At 42.2% G+C, this 25,075-nt stretch overlaps 1 protein-coding gene across 1 annotated transcript in view; it reads left to right on the forward strand.

The window, feature by feature from the left end:
- ECT2L (epithelial cell transforming 2 like) overlaps positions 1 to 25,075 on the forward strand; it is a gene marked incomplete at both ends in the record, with an annotated part of 92,632 nt that overhangs the window by 44,424 nt on the left and 23,133 nt on the right. The window contains 8 exons of the mRNA XM_082252405.1: positions 658 to 796; positions 878 to 1,046; positions 1,230 to 1,358; positions 3,326 to 3,418; positions 5,301 to 5,486; positions 8,326 to 8,429; positions 8,637 to 8,753; positions 21,924 to 22,138. Of these exons, the coding sequence (XP_082108531.1) occupies positions 658 to 796; positions 878 to 1,046; positions 1,230 to 1,358; positions 3,326 to 3,418; positions 5,301 to 5,486; positions 8,326 to 8,429; positions 8,637 to 8,753; positions 21,924 to 22,138 (1,152 nt within the window). The remainder of the gene's footprint in view (positions 1 to 657; positions 797 to 877; positions 1,047 to 1,229; positions 1,359 to 3,325; positions 3,419 to 5,300; positions 5,487 to 8,325; positions 8,430 to 8,636; positions 8,754 to 21,923; positions 22,139 to 25,075) is intronic.

Here is a 25,075-nt window from a genome sequence, read left to right on the forward strand (position 1 = left end):
GGAAGAATTAGAGTGGAGACTGCGAGCCAAGGCTTCTCGTCCAAAACCAGTGCCTGACCTCACAAATGTGCTTCTTGAAGAATGGTCAAACATTCCGATAGACACACTCCTAAACTTGTGGACAGCCTTCCCAGAAGAGTTGAAGCTGTTATAGCTGTAAAGGGTGGGCCAACTCAATATAGAACCCTACAGACTAAGACTGGGATGCCATTAAAGTTCATGTGTGTAAAGGCAGACCTCCCAACACTTTTGGCAATATAGTGTATATCAGGTCATCCCAGCTGCTGACTCCTGACAGCCACTCCGCTTCACCATAGTGCCAGGTGCAGTTAAAAAGAGCATTCCAGCACCCAGCATCCACCTGCCACTCTGCACTGGTGCTTAGCAGGTGGTAACCCCCACCACCTTCATTAATGGACAGTGGCAAATCTGTAAACTCTCCCATAACTCTCTTCATGCATTGATGGTCAGTGGCAGCACTGTGGATTTTGAAAACGCAATTAGATACTGGTAAATGAAATCATTCAAATAGGTTGTTCTGTAAAGTATGCAATACAGTTTTTTTCCTGTGCGTACTGTATAATATCCTTTAAAATGGAGGCATCTTCCTATCCATGCTATAAGTTACACTGTTATTTTTTTCTTTTCTTGTTTTAGGCATAATGTACCCGGATGTAACACCTACCCTTCTACAACCACAAAGCAATGCAGCACTCTCCAGAGCCTGGCAGCACAAAGGGGCACCTCAGGTCCTCTTCACCTTGTGTTGATATCATCCCACATATTGGCATATGAGGTTGTTTATCTGACATCAATGTTACACAGAACTTGAGTTGTTAGCATTACCACTAGATATGTACCCTTTTTCCTTTTCTAGGTTATTCTCAGTAGCGTGAAACCCAGTGTGGTTCCTGTAGTTTATGACTTCAATGGGACAACTCTCGAAAGTTTAATCTTTTGTGTGGAGAAAGCTTTGGATGGACGAACAGCACAGAGTATTGCAGTTGTTGCAGATGGGAATTCCCAACACCTACATTTACTACAGAGTAAGTGTTCTAGTGCAGAAATGTTATGATGTACACATTTAGATTTTGACGGTCATTTAAAACCACATTTATTGCTAAGCCCAGTCATAGTGCTGCGTAATTCGGACGACCATCAAACTTCAAACACATTACATATTTAACCAAGTAAAAACAGTGTTAAAACTTACAATTTCTATTTTCCAGGTGTTCGTGTTGATTCTCAGAATGTCTTAAATCCAGATATTAGAGAGTTTTGGGAAAAATTAGGCAGCTGTGTGGTGTCCAGTAAAGATGGCGGTCACATTGACCTGTTTGTCCCATTTGCAGCTTCGGGTAAGGCATGTTGAATAAGGACATCTTATTACATTAGTCTATCATGTTGTATACAATACGTTATGTGTCATGTTTGTATTTTCTTGATCTGGACTATGCTTTTTCTTGTGAGCATTAGCAAAGCAGGGAAACCATCTCTTTGGTGGCTCCTTTTGTATTAAATCTTTTTACATAATATCCCCAAATACATTTTTTAAAATATATTTAAATTTTTCAGTTTTGCACGATTTTAAAGCGGAACTTCACCCTAAAGGGTAGGTTACGCTTTATGTCCTCTCCCCTTCTCTGCCACATTTGGCACATTATAGTTTTTTTATGGGGAGCAGGTACTTAACTTGATAGACAAGCCAAGCGGAGCTCCCCTCTCTTTTATCCCTCAGCCTTTTACAACATGTCACAGGTCCCAGAATGCTGGGAGACCATACACACAGTTTGCGCATGCGCAGTGGGAAGCCACAAGGGGTCACAGCCAGCTTCCCTTAGCAAACATGCTGGCGTCAAGGACCCGAAGAACCAGCCGGGTGAGAACAGCGCTGTATCCCAGGACAGGTAAGTGTCCTTTTATTAAAAGTCAGCAGCTTCAGTATTTTTGGTTGCTGACTTTTAATTTTTTCTTTCTAGGGTAACGATCCTCTTAATGATCATAACCCAAATTTTAATTTTCCACTTTAAAGAGACGCTATCATCTTGCCCATTTGGGGCAAAGGGATAATGTCTGTGTATTGTCGTGGCCCCCCCCCCCCCCTTTATACCCCCCTTTTCAGCCAATTCTTCTTTTGTGTCTGTCACTGTAAAGTACCCGACACCAGGTAGTTTGGTGGTAACTGCTATAGAGGAAAGAGTGGCAAAAGAATGCTGGAGAGGTAAGTTTAAAGTGGTCAGTGGGCTTATCACAGTCCAAGTATGGGCAAGATGAGAGTGTCCTTTTAATGTGAAACATCCCTCCACTATGATGATATAAAGCCTCTTCTGTGCCCTGTCTGAGTTTCCTTTTTTTTTTTTTGTTTTCAATCTTATTTTGAGTTTACTTTAACTTTGTAATAGAGGCCTTGACTTCCTGTCGGATATAAGCCCTGCCACCCCCATTTGTGGTGGGTCTTGTATTATTGGAAAGGGAGTTATGAGGTGGGGTTAAGTCACCAAGATGAGAAGTTGAGGCATTAATAACAAAGTTAAAGTAAATCTCAAAAGGGACACGGTAGGATTATTTTCTGCCTAATAACAACAGATAAAGCAGAAAAAAAGTTTAAAACAAGAGGTTCTTGTTGAGTTTTTTTCGATCACTTATTTTCTGTATTATTGGTCTAATTATATTATAGGCTCCTGCTCCTAGGGTACCAGTATGTGGCCTGATTTTTGCAAGCAATTTTCTCACTTCAAAGATTGCTTGCAAGTATTTCCTAAGCATTCTAAAATAGAGTTTCCACCTGTTGATATCACAGAGATTTTCTCATTTATTACATAATATTTGTGTGAATGCATACTAATGCCCCCATTCCTACCCTGAAGACACAAATGAAAGTAAGATGAGGTTACTGGAAAACTAGCTGAAGTCCTGGAAAACTATCTGGAATTAGTATCTTGATTGAGATTTTGACAAATTTTAGCTGGAGTTCCACTCTAGTTTTGTAAACCAGATAAAAACTTTGGCCAGCCTCTTCTCTTAGGCAAGTGGTAAAATTCAGATCAGTCAAAGAAATATGAGTTTTATCAAGTTATCATGTGGCTTGATGATGTGGGAAATACTTTTGTTTCTTGTCACTTTTGACTTGAGCATCTTCTTGAATCTTGTATTAGATTTTTTTTAAAACTAAGAGTAATTAGATTAAATCTAAGTGTATAAAGTGTATATTATTTAACTGGGTTTTGGGTGACAATTATATAACTATATATATTTTTTTGTGATTCCATGTATTGATAAGCTATGAAGAAATAGAAAATGCATTCTTTTACTCTTTGTATTGTAGATGCAGGAATGGAAATCCTTGACAATTTGTCTCAGTTAGTTGGTGTTATGTTTTGTTCGCCAACTGGCATAGCCACTGGGTCTTACCAACACAGTAAGTACAGACTGGAATGTTCATCATGACTTTTATACAATTTAATTTTGTTTTATTTAAAGTGTTTTTTTTTTATAATAAGCTCATAAAGAGTGTTCCTCTTCTGCTAAAGAGTGAAAATTACTACTTCAAATTATTCAGAGAAAACTGCAGTTGATTGTTCCCATACCTTTTTCAAGTTAAGAGACTCAATAAAACCCCTACACAAACATCTCCATATCACAGAAGGTCAATACAAGTCTGTACAATTACATCTATGCATCCCTTCATTTTTTGATGCCGATATAGTCCCGCTTTTCTGTCCTTTCTTTTTTGATTTCTGTATGATTACACAGTAATACCATAAGATTGGTATATCATTTGGTGGTTATTGTATGCTAACTATAAATAGGGGCAGTAAACCAATGCGCTAAACATTGATTAGAAATAGGGGCAAAAATAAATGGAAAGCAATAGCAGCCAATTTCTGTAGTGTCACCACATATAATAACAACGATAGGAAGGATCAAATCAGCGCTAAAGCAAAAAACAGCATATAAAAAGGACCATCAAAATCCAAGTGTTCAAATCCAGTAATGTGCATACATAAATAAAGTGCAACATGCTAAATTAAAATCATAAGTGAATAATAAAACCACATCAAGGTGGTGGTGCAGTGAAGAAAAATATAATGATAATCAAAGTCCATAAGTTCGTGAAAAAGTGATAGAAGTGTCCTCCGTGCAGAATCCCAAAGAAAACAAGCACTTATCCACCAATGAGTGCAATGGCCACTCACCTTAATAAAGGATAGTATGCGCATTCAAAAACAATCCGGTAATAAGGATTCTTCCAGAATAGTAAGTGATCTGACCAGTAACTCACAGATCCGCCATCTTGCTACACCCAACAAAAAAGTCATCCTCATTATTTCTGGGTGTAGCTTGATGGTGGATCTGTGAGTTCCTCTTGAGACCACTTACTATTCCGGAAGAATCCCTACTACCGGATTGTTTTTTGAATGCGCATACTATCCTTTATTAAGGTGAGTGGCCATTGCACTCATTCGTGGATAAGTGCTTGTTTTCTTTGGGATTCTGCACAGAGGACACTTCTATCACTTAATATCACAATTTATTACCTGTGGACTTTTATATATTTTTGATATATTTTTTCATGAACATATGGACTTTGATTATCATTATATTTTTCTTCACTTTTACTGCACCACCTTGATGTGGTTTTATTATTCACTTGTGATTTTAATTTAGCATGTTGGACTTTATTCATGTATGCACATTACTGGATTTGAAAACTTGTTTTTTTTTTAATGGTCCATTTTATATGCTGTTTTTTGCTTTAGTGCTGATTTGATCCTTCCTATCATTGTATTCTAACTATAGCATACATGTACTTGTGCTACACTCATTCCCTGTAATTCACAAAGATGGATTTTGCGAAAGTGTCCTGCATGCATTCTAAAAGTGGTGCAGCGTGCGTCATATTCATGTACCTGTCTAGAACTAGTACTTGAATTTGGTGCATGCTGAACCACTTTTAGACACTTTCCCAAAATCTGTCTGCCCCAGGGTCTCTCTCTCTGTATGCCAAAAGAGAGTTGATGTTAATTAGCTCAGCTTTCATAAGCTAAGAACTGTTAGGATTTTATTTTTAATTTGGCGCATTCATTACACCACAATGTAAAAGTGGCACATTTTAGAACTAGTTGAATTTGTAGTGCAGGAGTCACTGTCCGAACCAAAAGTATTGCATATGCTTTATGAATTTGGTACAATATATTACCAAGAGCGATTACCACCAGAAAAATGTTGCAGCAGCTTTATTGAAGTCCCCCCATTATTTCTTACTATATTATAAATGCATGTGTTGTGATTATTTTCAGTTATCAGTGACTGGCTGATGGCATCTGGAAGACATGGATTCCCCCCATTTCTATACTTCACAGAAGTGAAACTACAGGCTTGGTGTAGATTAGCTAGTGTTATGGAGGAAGCTCTACATATGGTCAGGAAGCAGATGAAGCTCTACCTTAGTGATCTCCAGAAAAATGTATCCGGCAGGATAATAGGTAATCTTTTCTTCATCATAAGGGCTCTTTCACACTGCCGTTCAGTTTTTTGGCTCCGCTCCGGTCCTTTTTTTTTCACGTAGCGGATGACATTTGTGTCATCTGCTCCGTATGTCCGCATATCATCCCATCTGTTTGCGGATGATATACAGACATAATGTAAGTCTATGGGCATTGCGGATGTCAGTGGATGACACCGCTGACATCCGATTTTGCGTCCTTTCCATTTTTTTAACGGAGAAAAAATAGGGTTCTGTTCCAAAAAACGGAACAGAACTGAAAGGAAGAAAATCGGATGTCAGCTGATGGTATTCCGCTGACATCAGCAATCCCATTGACATACATTATGTCCGTAAATCATCCGCAAAAAAATAGGAGGATTTGCGGACATACGGAGCGCCCGTGTGAAAGGACCCTAAGATATCTTTCATATATGAAAAAAAAATAATGGAACACAATATAAAAAAGGGTAATCAATCCCCAGCTTCACCGGTACTAAAGAAGGTATTGTTACCTCAATAATTATGCATTGAGAGAACAGTTAATGGATGACAAAAAAAATTGATACCTCCAAAGTGGTAACATATATAACACTTTCTCAAGGCTTGAGGGTTAATTCCTACATATGTGTGAACCCCTTATATTGGTACCAATTTGGGGCATATAGGATGGTTGGTACAAGTATAACAAGGGCCTACATACTTGTCTATCTCTAGTTTATTGGGATATCAGCTCATATATTTTGTGTGCCAGGCTGGTATCTATTTGGGGGGAGAGACTCACTTTTTAATACTATGTTTGAAATAAAAATTTGAAATTAAAAATTGTCAGGGTTGAGAAGTCAAAGCCATGCATTATATATAATGACAAAAAAAGATTACCTAGGGAGAGTGCTGAATGCTCTTTTTTTATAAATAAATTAAAATAAATACCCAGAGGGCAGCATAGTGGCTAAGGGATTAAAATGTATACCTTGCAGCACTGTGGCCCTTGCTTGGTGCCCAAGGCAGGACACTATCTACATGGAATTTGCATGTTCTTCTTGTGTTTGCATGGATTTCATCTGGGTATGTCAGTTTTTTCCCACATTCCAGAGATATGCTGGTAGGGTAATTGGCTTCTGTCTAAAATTGGCTCTATCAAAAATTGTACAGTTTCAACAAGGTCTGAAGTGCACTGAACATCACAGTGTGGTCATGGTAGTGGATAGATGGATAAAAACCCAACTTGTCCTCCCTTCTCCCATCCAGAAATAGCACAGAAAACCAGGTATGTGGGTTGGTACGCTCATTACAAGGGACACTGGACCATAATGCATTTAAGGTTTTTTTTCTGCTTCTGTTTTTAAAATCTAGCTCCAAAACTTTTTTCTCTTTCATTCATTGATGGACACAGCATCTTCTATTCTTGACCATAGGGTTATGTCGCCACCTATAGGGGTAGGACACTAGGCAGAAAAAGAAACTTGGCACCACCTATGGGCAGTCCTGGCTGATATAAACCCCCTCTCTGCATAGGCAATCCAGTTAGTCACAAGGATAAGGTGGTTCTTCTTCCATGCCTTTTCTTTTCTCTGGAAGGCGGTCTCTGCTCATTCATTTGAACAAGGACATTAACCTATGTTCCTTATGCTCACCCATCGCATCTGAAGAAACTTGCTCTGCACACACTGGATGTGGTGCAGGCATTTTGGTGTGTTTATCCACTGTGGAGCACTTTTGGGGGTCAGATTCCCTTTTTGTGATCACGGACGGGCCGAGGAAGGATTTGGTGGTGTCCTTTGCCACCATTTCTGGATGGATTTGACAGACGGTGATTCATGCTTATGCCATTAAGGGTCAGGTTCCTCCCCTTACTGTGACGGTGCACTCTACTTGGGCGCTTAGTGCTCCCTGGGACTTCTGTTCTCAGGCGTCTGTGTCTCAAATCAGCGAGGCAGATACCTGGTTGTCTATGCACACCGTCCCTAAAATTTACAAGATGGATGTTCTGCCATCTTTGGACGCATGTTTTGGCCGCAAAGTTTTGCCGGTGGTTGTTTGGGGCTTCTGTTCCCTCCTGGGGGATGTATGTTCTGATTTGGCTTCTGTGTTCCTGTTGAGCTCCTGTTGGCCTACTTGTACTTTTTAATGTTTTCTTTGGTTTCTCCCACCCCTCACTTGTTTGGCACTGCTTTGGGATGCCCCTAGGGTCGAGAATAGAAGATGCTGTATCTGTCAGTGAACGGAAGAGGAAACAGGATTTTTTTGTTACTCACCATAAAATTTATTTGTCTGAGTTAATTGATGGACACAACACCCACCCCTCTATGGTTTTCTCTTTTGACACTGCTTGTGACTAACTGGATTGCCTATACATAGAGGGGGCTTAAATCAGCCAGGACTGCCCATAGGCGGTTCCGAGTTTCTTTTTTCTGCCTAGTGTCCTACTCATGTAGGTGGCACTATAACCCTATGTTTGGGAATAGATGCTGTGACCATCAATGAAATCAGAGAAAGTGATATTACAATGAGCAACAAAAGATCCCATTTTTTTTTTTAAACTCTGAGTGGAGAAAGGTTAGAAGCTCAGTCAAGGGATTTCTGTTCTCTTCGGACATCTGTCACCTAGCAATGCGTGCAATAAAATCCCAATTGAGTTCTAAACTATCCTCAGTGTGCTAGAAAATATGGTTTTATTGCTATTCCTGTGCCTGTTGGGGGTGATTTTCTCTCATTTCCTGTTTATATCTGACACCTGTCAAGAAGTGAGAAACTTCCATTGCCAGTAAATATGACTTTGTCACATTAAATTATTTTTGCAATGAAATGTTCAAGGTGACATTGGGTTGTTTTTATAGGACAGTTCATGTTTGACACAATGCCCATGGTGAAGGTGCAGACCAATCAAGACATTGCTGAGGCATTGACTGAAGGTTTGGTAGAACTTGTTAAGGAGAAGCGTGTAAGTAAATTAAATCTGTAAATGTAATAGAATCAATGTTCCATGCTTTTCTTCATTGTAAGTGGCATCTATGCAGTTTTACTAGTAATGTGGATGCAACTGAATGACACCTGCTTTTTAATGTTGTAATGCACTAATCCTTTGCAGGACATTTTACCAATTTTCTCAAGTTACCCTTTTAGTTTTTCTTATTATTTGTGCCTTAAGGATGATCCACTGGAGTTCCTTTCCATTTTTCTCTTAAAAAAATGTGGAAAAAACAAAGAGCTTAGGAACCAGTTGCTGCAAGCAAATACTGAGGACACGCTATCAGCATTTCTGAAGGTAAACTCTTACATGTGTGTATTTTCCATTCCAAGCCTTAAAGCCGTATTAAAGTCAAAAGCAAACATCTAAGCTACAATATAGTAAATCTGTTGACTGCATTTGTTTCCTTTTTTTTAGGCTTTCTTTCTTTTATTTTCACCTGGTGATCCAGCCAGTAAGTCTGTTGTTGTTTTTTTTTTTAACAGAACAATCTGTCCTGTAGCAGTTAGAGGGTTAGAACAAATCATTTACTACTGACAGGGGTGCTTACAATGATTGGCTTTCATTTATGTAAACTATTTATCCCAAAATTAACAAAACTGTTAAATTGGCCTTTGACGGTTCAATTTTGGTTGCAGGAAAGAAAATCGCCCAATTTCCCCATAGACCCAGTTAGTGTTGATGGGGGAATTCCTCCCCCAGAGCTATTGTGTTCTTCCCGCAGGGGAGCAGGGGTAGCCGCCTCGGCCAGGAGAACACACAGTGGTTTGTTGCTAATGGCTTTAGCTGCTAGCAATAATCACATGAAAAATCCAACATGCTGGTTGTACCCAAGTTGATCGATTTATCAACTTGGGTACAATCAGCCTGACCATACATGGTTAGAATTTCAGCCGGTCCCTGCTGAGATTCAAACTCTTTATGACCAGTTTTAGGCCCCTTTCACCTGGGCTTTCCGATCAGGTCTGCCTGTCAGTTTTTCAGGTGGACCTGATCGGATGCTCCATGCACCCCTATTGAGCAGCAGATGTCAGCAGAGACATTTCCGCTGACACCCGTCGCTATCCGATCCTGTCCGTGAAATCCGGAAGAATGGAATCCCTATTTTCCATCCGTCTGGACGATCGGATCGGATAAGATCAGCTGAAAACAGACAGGCGGACCATTTTCATATGATCTCCCATAGAGGAGAGCAGGGATCTGACAGCTCCGTCTCTGCACACAGAGCGGAGATGGAGCTCTCATCCGCCTGCTCAGCGGGGATCAGGGGATAGACCCCCGTTGAGTTAAACGGAGTCTGTCGGGCGCACCGCCCGTGTGAAAGGGGCCTAGCCCTAACTCCTTATAAAGTATTAGCTGGAGTTAGGCTTAAATTTCTAAGTGTATCTAAATCTGCTAGTACATCTAACAGTGCTATCCCCCCAGGCTGACAGTACCGCTGTCCAAAGGTGTCCTCTGTGCTCCTTTATCCAGAGTGGGAGCACTCTAATACAGGAAGTGTGTTACTGGCCAGATCACCTAGTGAAAACAGAGGGAAAAGCCTACAAATAGAAAACTGATGCAGCCACCACATCTAATGATTGGTAAACTGCAATATATTACCTTTTGGATTTTGGGTACTATCCCACTTTAGGGGCCGGTTCACACCACATTTTCTGTGCTCCGGATGTGTTTCTTCATGCACATTTTTTATGTGTTCCAGTGTGTTTTTGATGCATTTTTTCTCTCTTTTTTCTTTAGTGAAGACATGTAAGTTCTGATGCTTTTTTAATGCATTTTTGGCACATTCCAGATGCCTTCCATACAGAAATATTGCAATATGTTCTACTTTTGTTGACTGGTGTGAACTATGCTATTGGAATTCATGGTAACTACTGTCCACTCGTTTTGGATGCAGAAAAAAAACACACTAGACTGCGTCTGGTGTGAACCAACTGTCAAGGTTAAGTCCAACCATATTTAGGGTCTAACATGGTGCCATGCTGACAACTTCCACCCCCCCCCCCCCCTTGATGACAGCTGACAGTTTGAATTTTTAGTAGTTGTGCATGGCTCCGCCTGCACAGCTGCATCATTTATTCATAGAGGTCTGTGAATGAATAAAGCACAGCCAGGTGACTGTGCTGACCAATGAGAAAAACTTATGAGCCTTCTTCCTGCAGTAAGTGCCAGAAGTAAGAAGCATGTCTCATTGGTCAGCACAGTCACATGCTATGGATACACACTCATGGGCTGGGTTGTGGTTTGCGGTGTACGGTGTACAAACTGCTACACTAGCAGCATGAGGCATCATGGCTGCTATGTGCAGTGGGATCCCGAGGGGTGAGCAGGATATTTGAAGTTAGTTTACATTTCATTTCTCGTGAAAAAGTAAAATTACCCCTTTAACCAAGGGGGATTCCAGAAGAAGAGGTGCGGGACTGTTCTGTGCTAAACCACTGCACAGAGCAGGTAAGTATGACATATTTATTATTATTTATACAGCAGGTAAAATTAATATTGAACACATCACCATTTTTCTAGGTAAATATATTTCTAAAGGTGCTAGATTTTCATCACATGTCGGCAGTGGCGGCTGGTGCTCAAAATTTATGGGGGGGGGGGCGCAAACAGAAAAAATCTAATAGGCATTGCTTTGCGGCAAAAAACGTGGCAAAAAATTGCATGACTTTGAGGTCACAAAAGTGTGAAAGAGGCCTTCAGTAATCAAAGTATAGTGTGCCCCCATCAATGCAGAGTTACTACAGCGTGCCCCCATTCAATGCAGAGTTACTACAGCGTGCCCCCATCAATGCAGAGTTACCACAGCACGCCCCCATTCAAAGCAGAGTTACCACAGCATGCCCCCATTCAATGGAGTGACCAGCATGCCCCCCATCAATGCAGTGACCAGCGTGCCATGCCCCCATCAATGCAGTGACCAGCGTGCCCCCCATCAATGCTGTGACCAGCGTGCCGTGCCCCCATCAATGCAGTGACCAGCGTGCCGTGCCCCCATCAATGCAGTGACCAGCGTGCCCTCCATCAATGCAGTGACCACGGTGCCATGCCCCCATCAATGCAGTGACCAGCTTGCCGTGCCCCCTTCAATGCAGTGACCAGCGTGCCGGGCCCCCATCAATTTATTATTATTTATACAGCAGGTAAAATTAATATTGAACACATCACCATTTTTCTAGGTAAATATATTTCTAAAGGTGCTAGATTTTCATCACATGTCGGCAGTGGCGGCTGGTGCTCAAAATTTATGGGGGGGGGGCGCAAACAGAAAAAATCTAATAGGCATTGCTTTGCGGCAAAAAACGTGGCAAAAAATTGCATGACTTTGAGGTCACAAAAGTGTGAAAGAGGCCTTCAGTAATCAAAGTATAGTGTGCCCCCATCAATGCAGAGTTACTACAGCGTGCCCCCATTCAATGCAGTTACTACAGCGTGCCCCCATTCAATGCAGAGTTACTACAGCATGCCCCCATTAAATACAGTTACTACAGCGTGCCCCCATTCAATGCAGAGTTACTACAGCGTGCCCCCATTCAATGCAGAGTTACTACAGCGTGCCCCCATCAATGCAGAGTTACCACAGCACGCCCCCATTCAAAGCAGAGTTACCACAGCATGCCCCCATTCAATGGAGTGACCAGCATGCCCCCCATCAATGCAGTGACCAGCGTGCCATGCCCCCATCAATGCAGTGACCAGCGTGCCCCCCATCAATGCTGTGACCAGCGTGCCGTGCCCCCATCAATGCAGTGACCAGCGTGCCGTGCCCCCATCAATGCAGTGACCAGCGTGCCCTCCATCAATGCAGTGACCACGGTGCCATGCCCCCATCAATGCAGTGACCAGCTTGCCGTGCCCCCTTCAATGCAGTGACCAGCGTGCCGGGCCCCCATCAATGCAGTGACCGGCGTGCCCTCCATAAATGAAGTGACCAGCGTGTCGTGCCCCCATCAATGCAGTGACCAGCGTGCCGTGCCCCCATCAATGCAGTGACCAGCGTGCAGTGCCCCCATCACTGCAGTGACCAGCTTGCCGTGCCCCCATCAATGCAGTGACCAGCGTGCCGTGCCCCCATCAATGCAGTGACCAGCGTGCCATGCCCCCTTCAATGCAGTGACCAGCGTGCCGTGCTCCCATCAATGCAGTGACCAGCGTGCCGTGCCCCCTTCAATGCAGTGACCAGCATGCCGTCCCCCCATCAATGCAGAGAGACTTACCTGCAGCCGTGGATTCTCCTGTTTCCCGGAGTCTCCTCGAGTCCTCCCGCCTCCTCCTCGGCCAATGGCATGCGCTCGCCTTTCGGCCAATCAGGAGCGGGTCTCGGACCGGCTTCCTGATTGGCCAGGAGGAGAATCCGTGTGACAATAGCGAATTTTCATTCGCTATTGTCACACAATGGGTGCGCGCCCCGGGTCCACCCTCTTCTGAAGCCTATTAGAGCCTCTGGCTCTAATCAGGCGACAAAAAAAAAAAAAATCCATGGAGTTCAAAAGGATTTTTTTTTTTCGTCGCCTGATTAGAGCCAGAGGCTCTAATAGGCTTCAGAAGAGGGTGGACCCTCTTCATTGTGATGTGGAGATATATTGAGACATACACCGGCCGCCACTGCATGTCGGTAACAACCCATGCAATCCATACATCCTGGAAAAATGGCGACATGTTCAAGACTTATTTTACCCACCGTATGATATTGAAAAAACTTTTAGAATCACTTTAACCTCCCTGGCGGTATGATTATGTCAGGAATTACATACCAAAAGCGGTACAATTGTTTTCATGGAAATTTGCCGTTATGTATTATAGGCCTACAATTCTTAGTAATTACTGACTTAAACCTGACCAAAACAAGAGTCTAGTAGATATCCCAGATGTGATAAATTTGAAACACAAACGCATGAATTATAATTGAATCTATAATATAATTTTATTATTTAATGTATAATATATATAATAAAATTATATTATTGATTAGATTATAATTCATGCATTATATATTATATATATATATGTGTGTGTGTGTGTGTATATATATATATATATATATATATATATATACACACACACACATATATATATATAATATATAACGCATGAATTATAATTATATATATATATACCGGTGTGTGTATGTGTATATATATATATATATATATATATATATATACTGTATATGCATATATATATATATATACACCGTATTTTCCGGCGTATAAGACGACTGGGTGTATAGGACGACCCCCCTATTACATGATCTACCGGTAATACTTAGTAATACTTACACTTAGGTTACCTTGGAGATATTATACTCGGCGTATAAGACGACCCCCTTTGGGGGATTTTTTTGAGGTTCAAAAGTAGTCTTATACGCCAGAAAATACAGTATATATATATATGTATATATATATATATATATATATATGCATGTATATATATAATATAAGAGGTGTTATGTGTTTGTGTTTTGTGCAACGTTTTTTTTTTTTTTTAATTTCCCTCCCTAGTTCCGCTCCCATGCAGCATTGCTGCTGCAGGGAACGGAACTAGGAAGTCATCACACCGATGGAGGACGGAGGAGCGGCGGGACTCTCGGCTGGCAGTCACAGCAATGAGAGATCATCGCTGGATCGCCAGGATAAGGTAAGAGAACACCGCTGCGCTCTCTGCACATCCACCCCGAGCGTGACTCGGGGATACCGATCCTGACCTAAAAAATCCACCCCGAGTCACGCTCGGGATTACCGCCAGGGGGGATAAAGTTACACCCAACCACCCTACCCAGGAAACCATTGACTGCACACGCTACACATATCTTTGTGCACAGCAGAGTGGGAGCAATAATTCTAGGGCCAATATTCATGGTTAACTCTAACCTGATGACCTGCTTTCTCATATGAAAAATATAGGGTACTGAAGTTTGCTGCTGTTTCAGGAGTGTACGCAATTTTAAGGTTTGACGTGTTGGGTATCTATTTATTTGGCACAACCTCATTTTTTTAAATTTTCCAAAAAAAAGGATAATTTATTGCATTTGTGTGCCCAAAAATAACCTTAATGTAATGTTTACTAAAAGTTTGCGTAAACATGAGACAAAAAAATTGGAACTACTACTCTTTTAGTCTTCATGGCGTCTGCTTTCAGAAAATAGATAATACGTTGGGGTGTTTGTAAAATCTTCAGGCCTACAATGATTATTTTAATGTGTGCAAAAAAAAACCCCCACTAAAATGGCAGCAAAAAAGTTAGACTGGATTCACATATGTGCGAATTGAGTTTTTACCACATCCAATTCGCATTACATGTGAGTGTGACCGGCTTTCAATGTCTAGGGTGGCCGCGGTGCAGTTTCCAAAAGGGTCCTGTGTATTTTTGGGTCCGGTTCAGGTGCGAATTCCGGAAAAAAATTCAGGCTTGAATCGCACCTAAACCGGTGAACAGACACGTACCGAACCCCAGGCAGGAAACCGTGGCCGCACATATGTGAACCCGGCCTTAAAGACAGAAAAACCTAATAAACAGAATTGGTCAAGAAACAATATAGATTCTTTTTATTATATATGTATATTACAGCAGGAAGATAATGACGGTGATGCCATGTCTGAAAAGGCTGTTCTTTCTCCAAGTCGCTCTGAATCCAGGTTCAGCAAACTTACTGTGCTGGTAAGTATGAGCACAATGCTTGGAAAAGGTAATCATTTATACATTTATTTAGAAAAGTTTTATTAGTGAAAAAAGCAGGTATAAAATCCATTCACAAAACAATGAGGTATATTCTACATGAAGCCAATATATAAACATACAATCACATGTATCTTTCTGGGCAGAACAAAGAGAAGGAGAGCATGACATGCTGAAATACTAAATACATTTAAGCAGCGTCTAGAAGTCTTTGGATGACGAACTGGGAAACTCATTAGACGTATCAAAAAAACAATTATTAGTCAGGGTAGTCCTACCAAGGAAGACTTGTTGGGTATTTCCCCAGGGTTATATAAAAAGATGAAGGATAAAGCAAGGAGAGAGAGAGAGAGAAAAAAAAAAGGGGGGGGGGGGAAACAGATATTAATAAGGGGAAAGGGTACATATTAGGGGCAAAAGAAAGAAAGGGGGGGGGGTGTATTTTTAATAATAAAGTTAGTTAAGTACAGAGTATACTAACAGGCGCCACTGGGCAACCGTAGGGTAAGCTGCTAGCTTCCAGCTTTGTAGAAGAACCTTCCTAGCATAAAAACACAAATAAAATAATAGTAGCTTTGTATGGGTAGACTGTGCCACTGAGTCATTGATATCCAAGAGGAGCACTTTGGGATCCAATGTCACAGAGAGATCTGTGACCACATTAACATCCATAACAAATGCCTTCCAAAAGATGAGCGGGCAATCCCAGATCACATGGAAATATGTCCCCACCGCCTGCTGACATTTAGGACATGTCTCGGGGTGTGTAGGATTTATCCGGAATAGACGCTAAGCAGTGTAATATGCTCTATGAATGAATTTAATCGGCATAAATCTATCTCTGAAAGAGATTACAGTAGATACTGTATATACTGCTGTATTTCCAAGTCCCATTCCTCTTCCAAAAGGCTAGGAATATTTTCCTTCCAGCGGCGGAATAGGAGAGGGTCTCTATCTGTTTCTCCACATGTGATGTGGAGATATATGGAGGATAAGATTTTGTCTGCATTACGAGTGGTAAGGAACCTCTCCACCACATGAGGCGTTACGATGACCGATCCAGGGAACTGCGCCTGTGCTGCATGCTTCATCTGCAAATATCGGAATAGCATCCATGGGGGGAGCTGAGAAAATGCCTGCAAAGTGGGGAAGGGGAGCAAAGTTCCGGCTGGCATGATCAGTTGTATTTTCACAATTCCATATCTGGCTCACACACTGGGATCTGGAATGGATCTAAATTGTGGTAGTTTAGGGCTACCCCATAGCGGAGTGTGGGGCGAAACAGTGTTGTCCGCTCCTAATGCTGCCGTTACTTGCTCCCATACCCTCACCGTGGTCTGCATTGAAGTCGTCGCCTGCAGGATAGCCTTCGTCCCTCTATAAACCATATTTGTCAGGGCAGGATAGGATCCCAAGATAGCAGCTTCTAAGTTAACTGCTGGGTTAGACTTGGCTTGGGCAGACCACCAGTGGACCGTAACCAGCACTGCCGCCCAATAGTATTTCGAAAGCAGGGCATTGCTAGTCCGCCAGAGGATAGAGGGAGCTGTAATTTATTTTATGTTTACATATCTGCTCCAGCCCAGATGAAGGATTAAATTATCCCATCTAGCTTGTGGAAGAATGCAGCTAGAATAGGGATTGAGGTATTTCTAAAAATAAAAAGGAATTTTGAAAAAAATGTAATCTTGAGTAGATTTATGCGTCCAACTGGGGTTAAAGGGAGTGTTTTCCATATCTGGCATTTAAGTATTAGCTTCTACAACACAGGGAATAAATTGTCAGCCAGGTAATAAGATAGGTTATTGCGTATTACAGGGGGTTGGTTGGAGGCCTCCGCTCCCCGTGTGTTTTTTTTTCTCTGAAGAGGGCTATATTAGTATGGAGATGACGAATGTTTATGTCTGTACCCTTGCCCAGCATCAAGCCAGTCTGGTCTCCGTGTATTAAAGACAGTATGACCAAGTTTAGACAGTTGGCCAGTATTTTAGTCAGGATTTTAGCACCTACATTGAGTAGTGATATTGGCCTGTAGGCTGACCATTGCTTTGGGTCTTTCCCGGGCTTGGGTATGACAACAGCCTCCGACATAAAAGGCGGGATGCAGTGTGTATCTAATGTATTACGGAGTGTTTCAAAATAGCAGGGGCCAATAACCCTTAAGAATAGTTATGTAGAATTTTGTGGGGGGGCCATCAGGGCCTGGGGTCTTACCAGCCTGCAGAGATTGGATTGCAACCCTAACTTCTTTTAGTGAAATAGGGGTATCCAACCACTGAGTAGCTTCAGCAGACAGGGTTGGAAAATCGACCTTGTCTAAATATGCAGACAGCACCTCAGATAGTGGATAGGTCGCTCTAGAAGTGTATAGGTGTGCATAGTATTCCTCAAATCTTTCATTAATCTGTACAGGATCAGAGATTAAAGTGCTGTCTGCTGACTTGATGTTAGCAGTACAGGCGCTTCCTGTCCACTCCGCCGCCAGCAAAGCAAGAAGCCTGCCTGGACGCTCTCCCTGCTCAAATATGCGTTGCGACTGATCGAGAAGAAAACGCATGAAAGAGCTAGCTCCTGGTAGGCAGACAACATATCAGTATAAGTACTCTGATCTGGGACATTCGAGTTTCTCGCCTCCAGCACTCGAGCTTCAGCTTCAGATAGCAGGATGCAAGATTCCTTCCTGACCTTAGTTATGTTAAACTGGTACCTGCTTCTATCATACGCTTTGAATGCATCCCAGACCATGGCCAGAGTTGGTTTGGTCATAATGTACCCAATACTCCCTGAGTTCAGATGACATCAGCGGCTCCTGTTTTTCATCTCTAATCCAATACCTTGAAAGTCTACACAGTCCCGAGCTAGCAGCAGAGTCAGTATTGAAGCTCACTAGAACCTAAGCATGGTCTGAGATGCCATATGGCAAAATGGAAATCTCTGCTTCCCAGGGTAATAAAGAGTTACTCACATAAAGCAGAGTGACAGGTATACTGTCGCATGTTAGTGTGGTTCCATCACCACTCATCATGTAGGTCAAGTAGCTCCACCCAGCGAGACAAAGCCGAGTCAGTCGCCATATCTGAGTTTAATTTAGAAAGACTGGGAATGGGGGTATAATAAAATCCCCTGCTAGGATCACATTGGTAGTGGGGGTATTGAGCTACAATAGCCTGAAGCTTATGCAGGACCGTCAATGTTGCAAGTGACGGTATATACAGTCCAACAATAACCACATCAATGCGATCACATATAGCATGTAGAATCACAAATTGGCCATCTGGGTCTAGGCGAAGATCCATCGATGTGAAGGGAAGGATCTTATGGATCAAAATAGGAGGAAAAGTTAGAATGGTAGTAGAACCCTACCCCCGTTTTTTTTAAGGGAGAGTACCCTAGCACCAGTAAGATGTGTCTCCTGGAGGATACATATGTGTGGGTGGTATCTCTTTAAGAAAGAGAACACCAAGGAGCGCTTAAATTTGGAATTTAACCCCCGCACATTCCAGGATATCAGCTTTAAGGGGGCCATAATGAAAGAGGCACATATTATTATTATACAGGATTTATATAGCGCCAACAGTTTGCACAGCGCTTAACAAAATGAGGGCAGACATTACAGTTACACTACAATTTGGAACAAAAGGAATCAGAGGGCCCTGCTCGTTAGAGCTTACAATCTAAAAGGGAGGGTCAATTGATACAAAAGGCAATAGCTGTGGGGGATGAGCTGATGGAGCGAGTGAAACAGCGTTATTAGTTAGTAGCCGGGTAGGCTTCTTTAAAGAAAGGGTTTTCAGGGATCGTCTAAAGATGGATAGATTAGGGGACAGTCGGACAGATTGGGGTAGAGAGTTCCAAAGAATGGGAGAAGCTCTGGAGAAATCCTGGAGGCGAGCATGGGAAGAGATGACAAGGGAACTAGAGAGTAGGAGGTCTTGGGAGGACCGAAGAGATCTGCTTGGTTGATATTTTGAGATCAGGTTAGTGATGTAGCTGGGGGCAGAGTTGTGGATGGCTTTGTAAACTATTGTAAGCACTTTGAATTTTATTCGTTGGGTGAGTGGAAGCCAATGTAGGGATTGGCAGAGAGGGTTGGAGGACACTGAACGGTTGGTAAGGTGGATAAGTCTTGCAGCAGCATTCATTATGGATTGAAGGGGGGAATAATCTATGTAAGGGTAATCCAATGAGGAGGGAGTTGCAATAGTCGAGGCGAGATATAACCAGGGCGTGAATTAAAAGCTTGGTGGTGTCATTGGTTAAAAAGGGCCGTATTCTAGCGATGTTGCGGAGGTTAAGGCGGCATGATTTGGACAGGGATTGGATAAGGTCCACCTTTCCAGAACCGGACCTTCCCCAGGCTCAGCAACAGTGTCATATTCCTCAGCCCTCTGCCCAGTGTATACATGAGAGTGAAATGGGGCAAGGTCCACCAGAGATCAGCATTCAATGTATAGTGCACATACCTCAACGATAAGAACAAAAAGAAAAAAAAAACTTCTAAAACACATTTTCCCAACCCCCCCCCCCCCCACCCGGCATCACCCTCAGAACTTGGGTGTGCTTGAGATCCCAAACATAACATTACTATAAGTCAATGGACAGCAGTATACCAAAAGGTGCCTTGGGGACATAGAATATAGGTTCAACACAGGCTGGTTACAAAAAAAAAAAAAAGAAGCCCATTTTTTAGAGACATATTGGAAGAATGGATCAAACCTTCCTGCAGGAGGATATTCACCCAGACTAAGTCTGGGGGCACAGTTCTTAGTAGCATTACAAATTGTAAAAATAGTCTGCATGTAAAACCAGGTATGATAACAAAACAGTCTCCTCACCCCCTCTAGCTCCAGAGAATATGACATGGCCATATCGGGGAGAGATAAGAGGTTTAACAGGGAAATTAGCATCAGATAGTTCCCACAACATTGGGGGGACATTTGAGCAGTTCTAACAGCTGAGAGTAAGTTTGAATAAAGGCAGCTGGAAATTAACTATAGCTATTAAGGAAAAACAAAAAAATCCCCATCCTGCACTCTCAGAAAAGCATGCTGTATTTTAAGCCTCTTATCCTCAGGGTGAGCTTCACATGATCGAAGGATTTGCGTGGTTTCTGTGTTTCCACTGAAAAATCTAGGAAGACCACGAGCTTGGTTCCCTCGAAGCGCAGAGCGTCATTCTTCCTGCTTTCCTGTAAGACCAGGTCCCTGTCGCGAAAATTCAGAAGACGGAGGATGAATGTACGTGGGGGGCACCTGGAGCCCCTCGAGCCGCTGGCATTCTATGGGCGCATTCCACAGCAAAGAACAGCAAAAAGGCTACCTGAGGGAGCAGTGTGCGGAGTAGTTGTTCCGTGAAAGCTGCAGGGTTAGAACCCTCAGAGCCCTCAGGTAGTCCTAAGATCTGGAGATTGTTTCTCCTGTTGCAATTTTCAGAGTCCTCTGCCCAGTACTCCAATGCCTTCACTTTAGTACGGAGGGTATGGAGGGATGCAGTGTGATCTCTCAGCGTATCTTCCGTATCACTCATGGGGTGCTCAGCCTCCATCAGCCTTGTTCTAAATGTGTCCATATCCCTTCAGATCAGGTCTATGTCCAGCTGCACAGAATCAATTTTTCCCGTTCGGGTAGTCTGACATGTAGTGATAGCCTGCATCAGGGCAGCAAAGTTGTATTTTTCCTGGAGCACCGGGTCTGCATCCTCTGTCTGTCACCATGTTGGAAAGCACACGAGGCCCAGCTTTCGCACCAGTAGGTGTTGCAGGCAATGCAGAGGCTTTCCAAGGCACTGATGATGGGCACCCTCTGGTCTTAGCAGGGTGGAAAACTGTCAGGAGTACAGCGATGGAGTCAAAAGGTATCAGGGCTGCAGGGAAACAGGATACATATCAGACAGAACAGCTGAGCTCTATCACTATGCCTCTGCTTCGGTCGCCATCTTGGATACCCATGCTTTGATTTTAATAAACCGAATCAAACAGATTAGACTGAACAAAAAAAACTATTTATAAAAACATAATAAAATATCTATAGCATACTTACTGGTGCTGAACATTTGAGTGATATCAATTTGTTGTACTTCATTAGCAGGCAGAATTATTTATCGGTAGTAAACTTTGAAAAAATCAAAATGTGAAGTTTACTACTATTTAAGAATTACTGTCTCTAGATATGTGCGTTTAAAATAATTGTAACAGCTTGATGCCTGGCTTTGCAGAGATTTGCATGTTCTTCATAAAATAATGTATGTCTTTGGTAAGGATATCAGATGTTTCTCTTTATATATATTTTTTCTTTTTTATTATGTATGCATCTTCTAGCCTGTAATCAAAGCCTTACAAACTGGAAGAACAGATATGATCTAAGCTTGCTCTCTCACAGCACTGGAGTGTGTAGCTTCCCCCATGGTGGTATTCTTGTGCCAGGATGGCCACTTTGTTACAGGAGTGAGGGATAGTGCAAGGGAAGATATTTGTTCCCTGGTCAAAGTAACAACTATGCTAAAACACATCACCGCTATATTAGCCCAATAGGCAACAAAAAATAAGCATGCGCTACTTAAAATGGCTGCAAAGAATAAGAAATAATTTGGCAGGTAGAAGTGTTCACATATTTGTATAACAACTTTGCCTCTTTTAGCTGTTTGTTTTGTTTTAAACAAGTCATGCCAGTAATATGTGCATAGCTAAAACCATACAATCTAGCGTGTAAGATCACTTGGTGTGCTTGTCCTTCTAACCTCAAAGCCAAAATTGTGCTACCCCTTTCTGAAATGTTTTGATGTGTTTCAACACAGGATAGTAAACTTCTAGCGGATGTAGGAGATAAACGTTCAAGGTTTGCTCAAGAACTCCTGAAGAGTGAGAGACAATATGTACAAGTTCTGGAGATCATCAGAGATGTCTATGCTGTCCCACTGAAGTCGGCACTGGCATCAAATCGTGCAATCCTAAGCATTTCTAATGTGCAAATTATCTTCTCTGATATTCTCAGTATCCTACAAATCAACAAGTATGTGCATGTTCTTACTGTATGTTATCTTTTCATGAGATTCCTGCAAAGTATGATTAGAATGATGAAAGTCAAATGTTACTTAGTTAGTACTTGGTAGGAATAACTGAAAATTATCTTCACTTATTGACTAAGGGCCTATGCGTCATAGTAGCCTAGATTGTGTGCCATTAACTGCTGATTGAATTAAATCATTATTTTTATCCTCCAGAAATGAGGTCCAAGGTAATCAAACAGTGAGCACATCAGCTCAAATTATAGCTTTTCTGCTCTATATACGTTCCAGTAGGTATACAGTAGATATATTTTAACTAATGATGTTGCACCCAGCTCTGGCCTTGGCCTACCAAAGATTATAACAGTCTGATGGTGGCTGTACAAGCTTTGATGTTGTTATCCAAATGATGTGCAAACAATTGAAGGGGCCTAACTTACTCTCCGATCGTTGTAGACTTAATTTAGATCGGATTTAATCAGAGTCGGAGTCAATCAGCTGGGGCAGAACATTTTTGATTGTGTTACATTGGTTGGCAGCAATGTGATGCTTTGTTCATGAATTCATAAGATTCCATGGTGAAATAAAATTCTATCAAAAATTTATATCTTCCAACTATCGGTCAAAATCCTCTTCCCCGCCTGTATCATATCAGTCGAATAGGTTGACGACTATAGATCAACTATCATATCAGGAGAAATAAATCAGAATATAAATTAATTGTATATCAAAGCGTGTGGCCACCATTGTGGTCACAAACCTTAAAATGTAAATACAGAGTACTTATCCTTCATGTGTGCAGCCTGAGGATTTGCAACCAAAGACGGTTTTATATGCATGGCTGCAGTGAGAACTTTAAATGGACCCTTAAGGAGCCTCAGTGCACAAAAATAAAACCTGTTCTACTTTTGGCTAACACAGTGCACCATAATAACGCACAAGAGATTTACTTTGTCTTTTGCGCACTGAAGGACAGGTGTGTAGTTTTATACCATATATTTGCATCAGAATGAATGATGACAGCACACCACAGAGTGCATTTACTGTGAGAATAGAGCTTAACTGAGTTAAATGAATGTGTCTATTATTATTATACAGGATTTATATAGCGCAAACAGTTTGCTCAGTGCTTTACAACGTTAGGGCAAACAGTACAGTTACAATGTAAGTTAATACAGGAGGAATCCGAAAGCCCTGCTCGTTAGAGCCTACAATCTAAAAGGGGCGGTCAAGTGATACAAAGGTAATAACTGTGGGGGAGGAGCTGATGAGGAAAATGAAAGTACAGTTGTTAGGTGGGGGCAGGATAGGCTTCTCTGAAGTAAAAAGTTTTAAGGGAGTTGCAAAGGATGGGAGAGGCTTGGGAGACGTCCTGGAGGCAAACATGGGAGGAGGGGACAAGGGAGCTAGAGAGCAGGAGGTTTTGGGAGGAATGAAGAGAATGATTTGGTTTTGTTTTTTGAGACTAGGTTAGTGATGTAGTGGGGGGGGGGGGGGGCGAGTTGTGGATGGCTTTGTAAGTTATTGTTAGTATTTTGAATTGAATTTGTTGGGGGAGTGGCAGCCAATGGAGGGATTGGCAGAGAGGGGTAGCAGACGCTGAGGGGTTTGTAAAGTGAAGGGGATGGCAGCAGCATCTATGATGGACTGAAGGGTAAATAGCCTGTTTAAAGGTAAGCCAATGAGGATGGAGTTGCATTAGTCAAGGAGAGAGATGACCAAGGAGTGAATTAGGAGCTTTGTGGCTTCATTGGTTAGGAAAGGGTGTATTTTGGAGATGTTGCGGAGGTTGAGGCGGCAAGCTTTGGAAAGTGATTGGATGTGGGGCCAAAAGGAGAGTTCAGAGTCCAGGATAACACCTAGCACCCTGGCATGTGGGGATGGGTTGATAGTTGTGCCATTGCTCTTGACAGAGAAGTCAGGGTAAGGGGGGGGGGGTAAATATTATGAGCTCAGTTTTGGACAAGTCGAGTTTGAGGTATCGGTGTGACATGAGTAGCCTGATGGAGTGAGCTGAGGGGTGGAATGACAGATTTGGGTGTTGTCAGCGTACAAAGGATGTTGAAAGCCATTGGAGGCTATCAGCTGACCTAGGGAAGAGGTGTAGATTGAGAACAGGAGAGGTCCAAGAGCCAGTGAAGAGCACAGTAACGGGTGGTCAACATTGTCAAAGGCAGCAAAGAGGTCCAGGAGTAGGCATATAGAATAATGTCCATTAGTTTTTGCTGTTATAAGTTGTAATGAGTTTTAGGAGAGCAGTTTCTGTGGAGAGTTAAGGGCGAAATCCAAACTGAAGAGGATCAAGAAGGTTATTCTTAATGAGGTGGTCACTCAGTTGCTTTTAGACCAGGCGTTCAAGGAGTTTGGAGGAAAAGGGGAGCAAGGAGATGGGGCGTGTGTTGTTAAAGCAAAACTCCACTTTTGTTGAGAAAAAAAACATTCCCCTCTGGGTGATCTATGTACATTGCAGGGATTTTAACATACTTTGTTGCAGATTCCTACCTTTTCTTATTCTGAAGAAATCCCTGTGTGTTTGTCTGTATCCATGTGGAAAAGTGAGTCTAATGGGAGTGGTTTCATCACAAATTGAATCAATCTTATTTTTGAAGTGATTGGCGATCTCCTGGGCAGTGAGTGATTTAGTGGGTGGAGGAAGTGAAGGACAAAGTAGAGAGGTAAAGGTGGAGAAGGGTTGACGGGGACTGGATGAGAAGGTGGTAATAAGTGATAAAATAGGTCTGCTTGGCAGTGTGGAGGCAGGAATAGTATTTATGAAGGGCAGCTTCAAAATATATAAAAAAGGAAATATACAAAGGCTCCAGTAGCAGTGAAGTACAAATACATCCAAAGGAAAGTCAAAAAGAGGGGCAATGTTGGCCAGCAAGTTGCAAGGGGACATAACAAGTATCATCCAGATCATAAACCGGAGGTAACAGGGTGAA

This window comes from Pelophylax lessonae (genome assembly GCF_965119305.1).
Source record: "Pelophylax lessonae genome assembly, chromosome: 3".
NCBI lineage: Eukaryota > Metazoa > Chordata > Amphibia > Anura > Ranidae > Pelophylax > Pelophylax lessonae.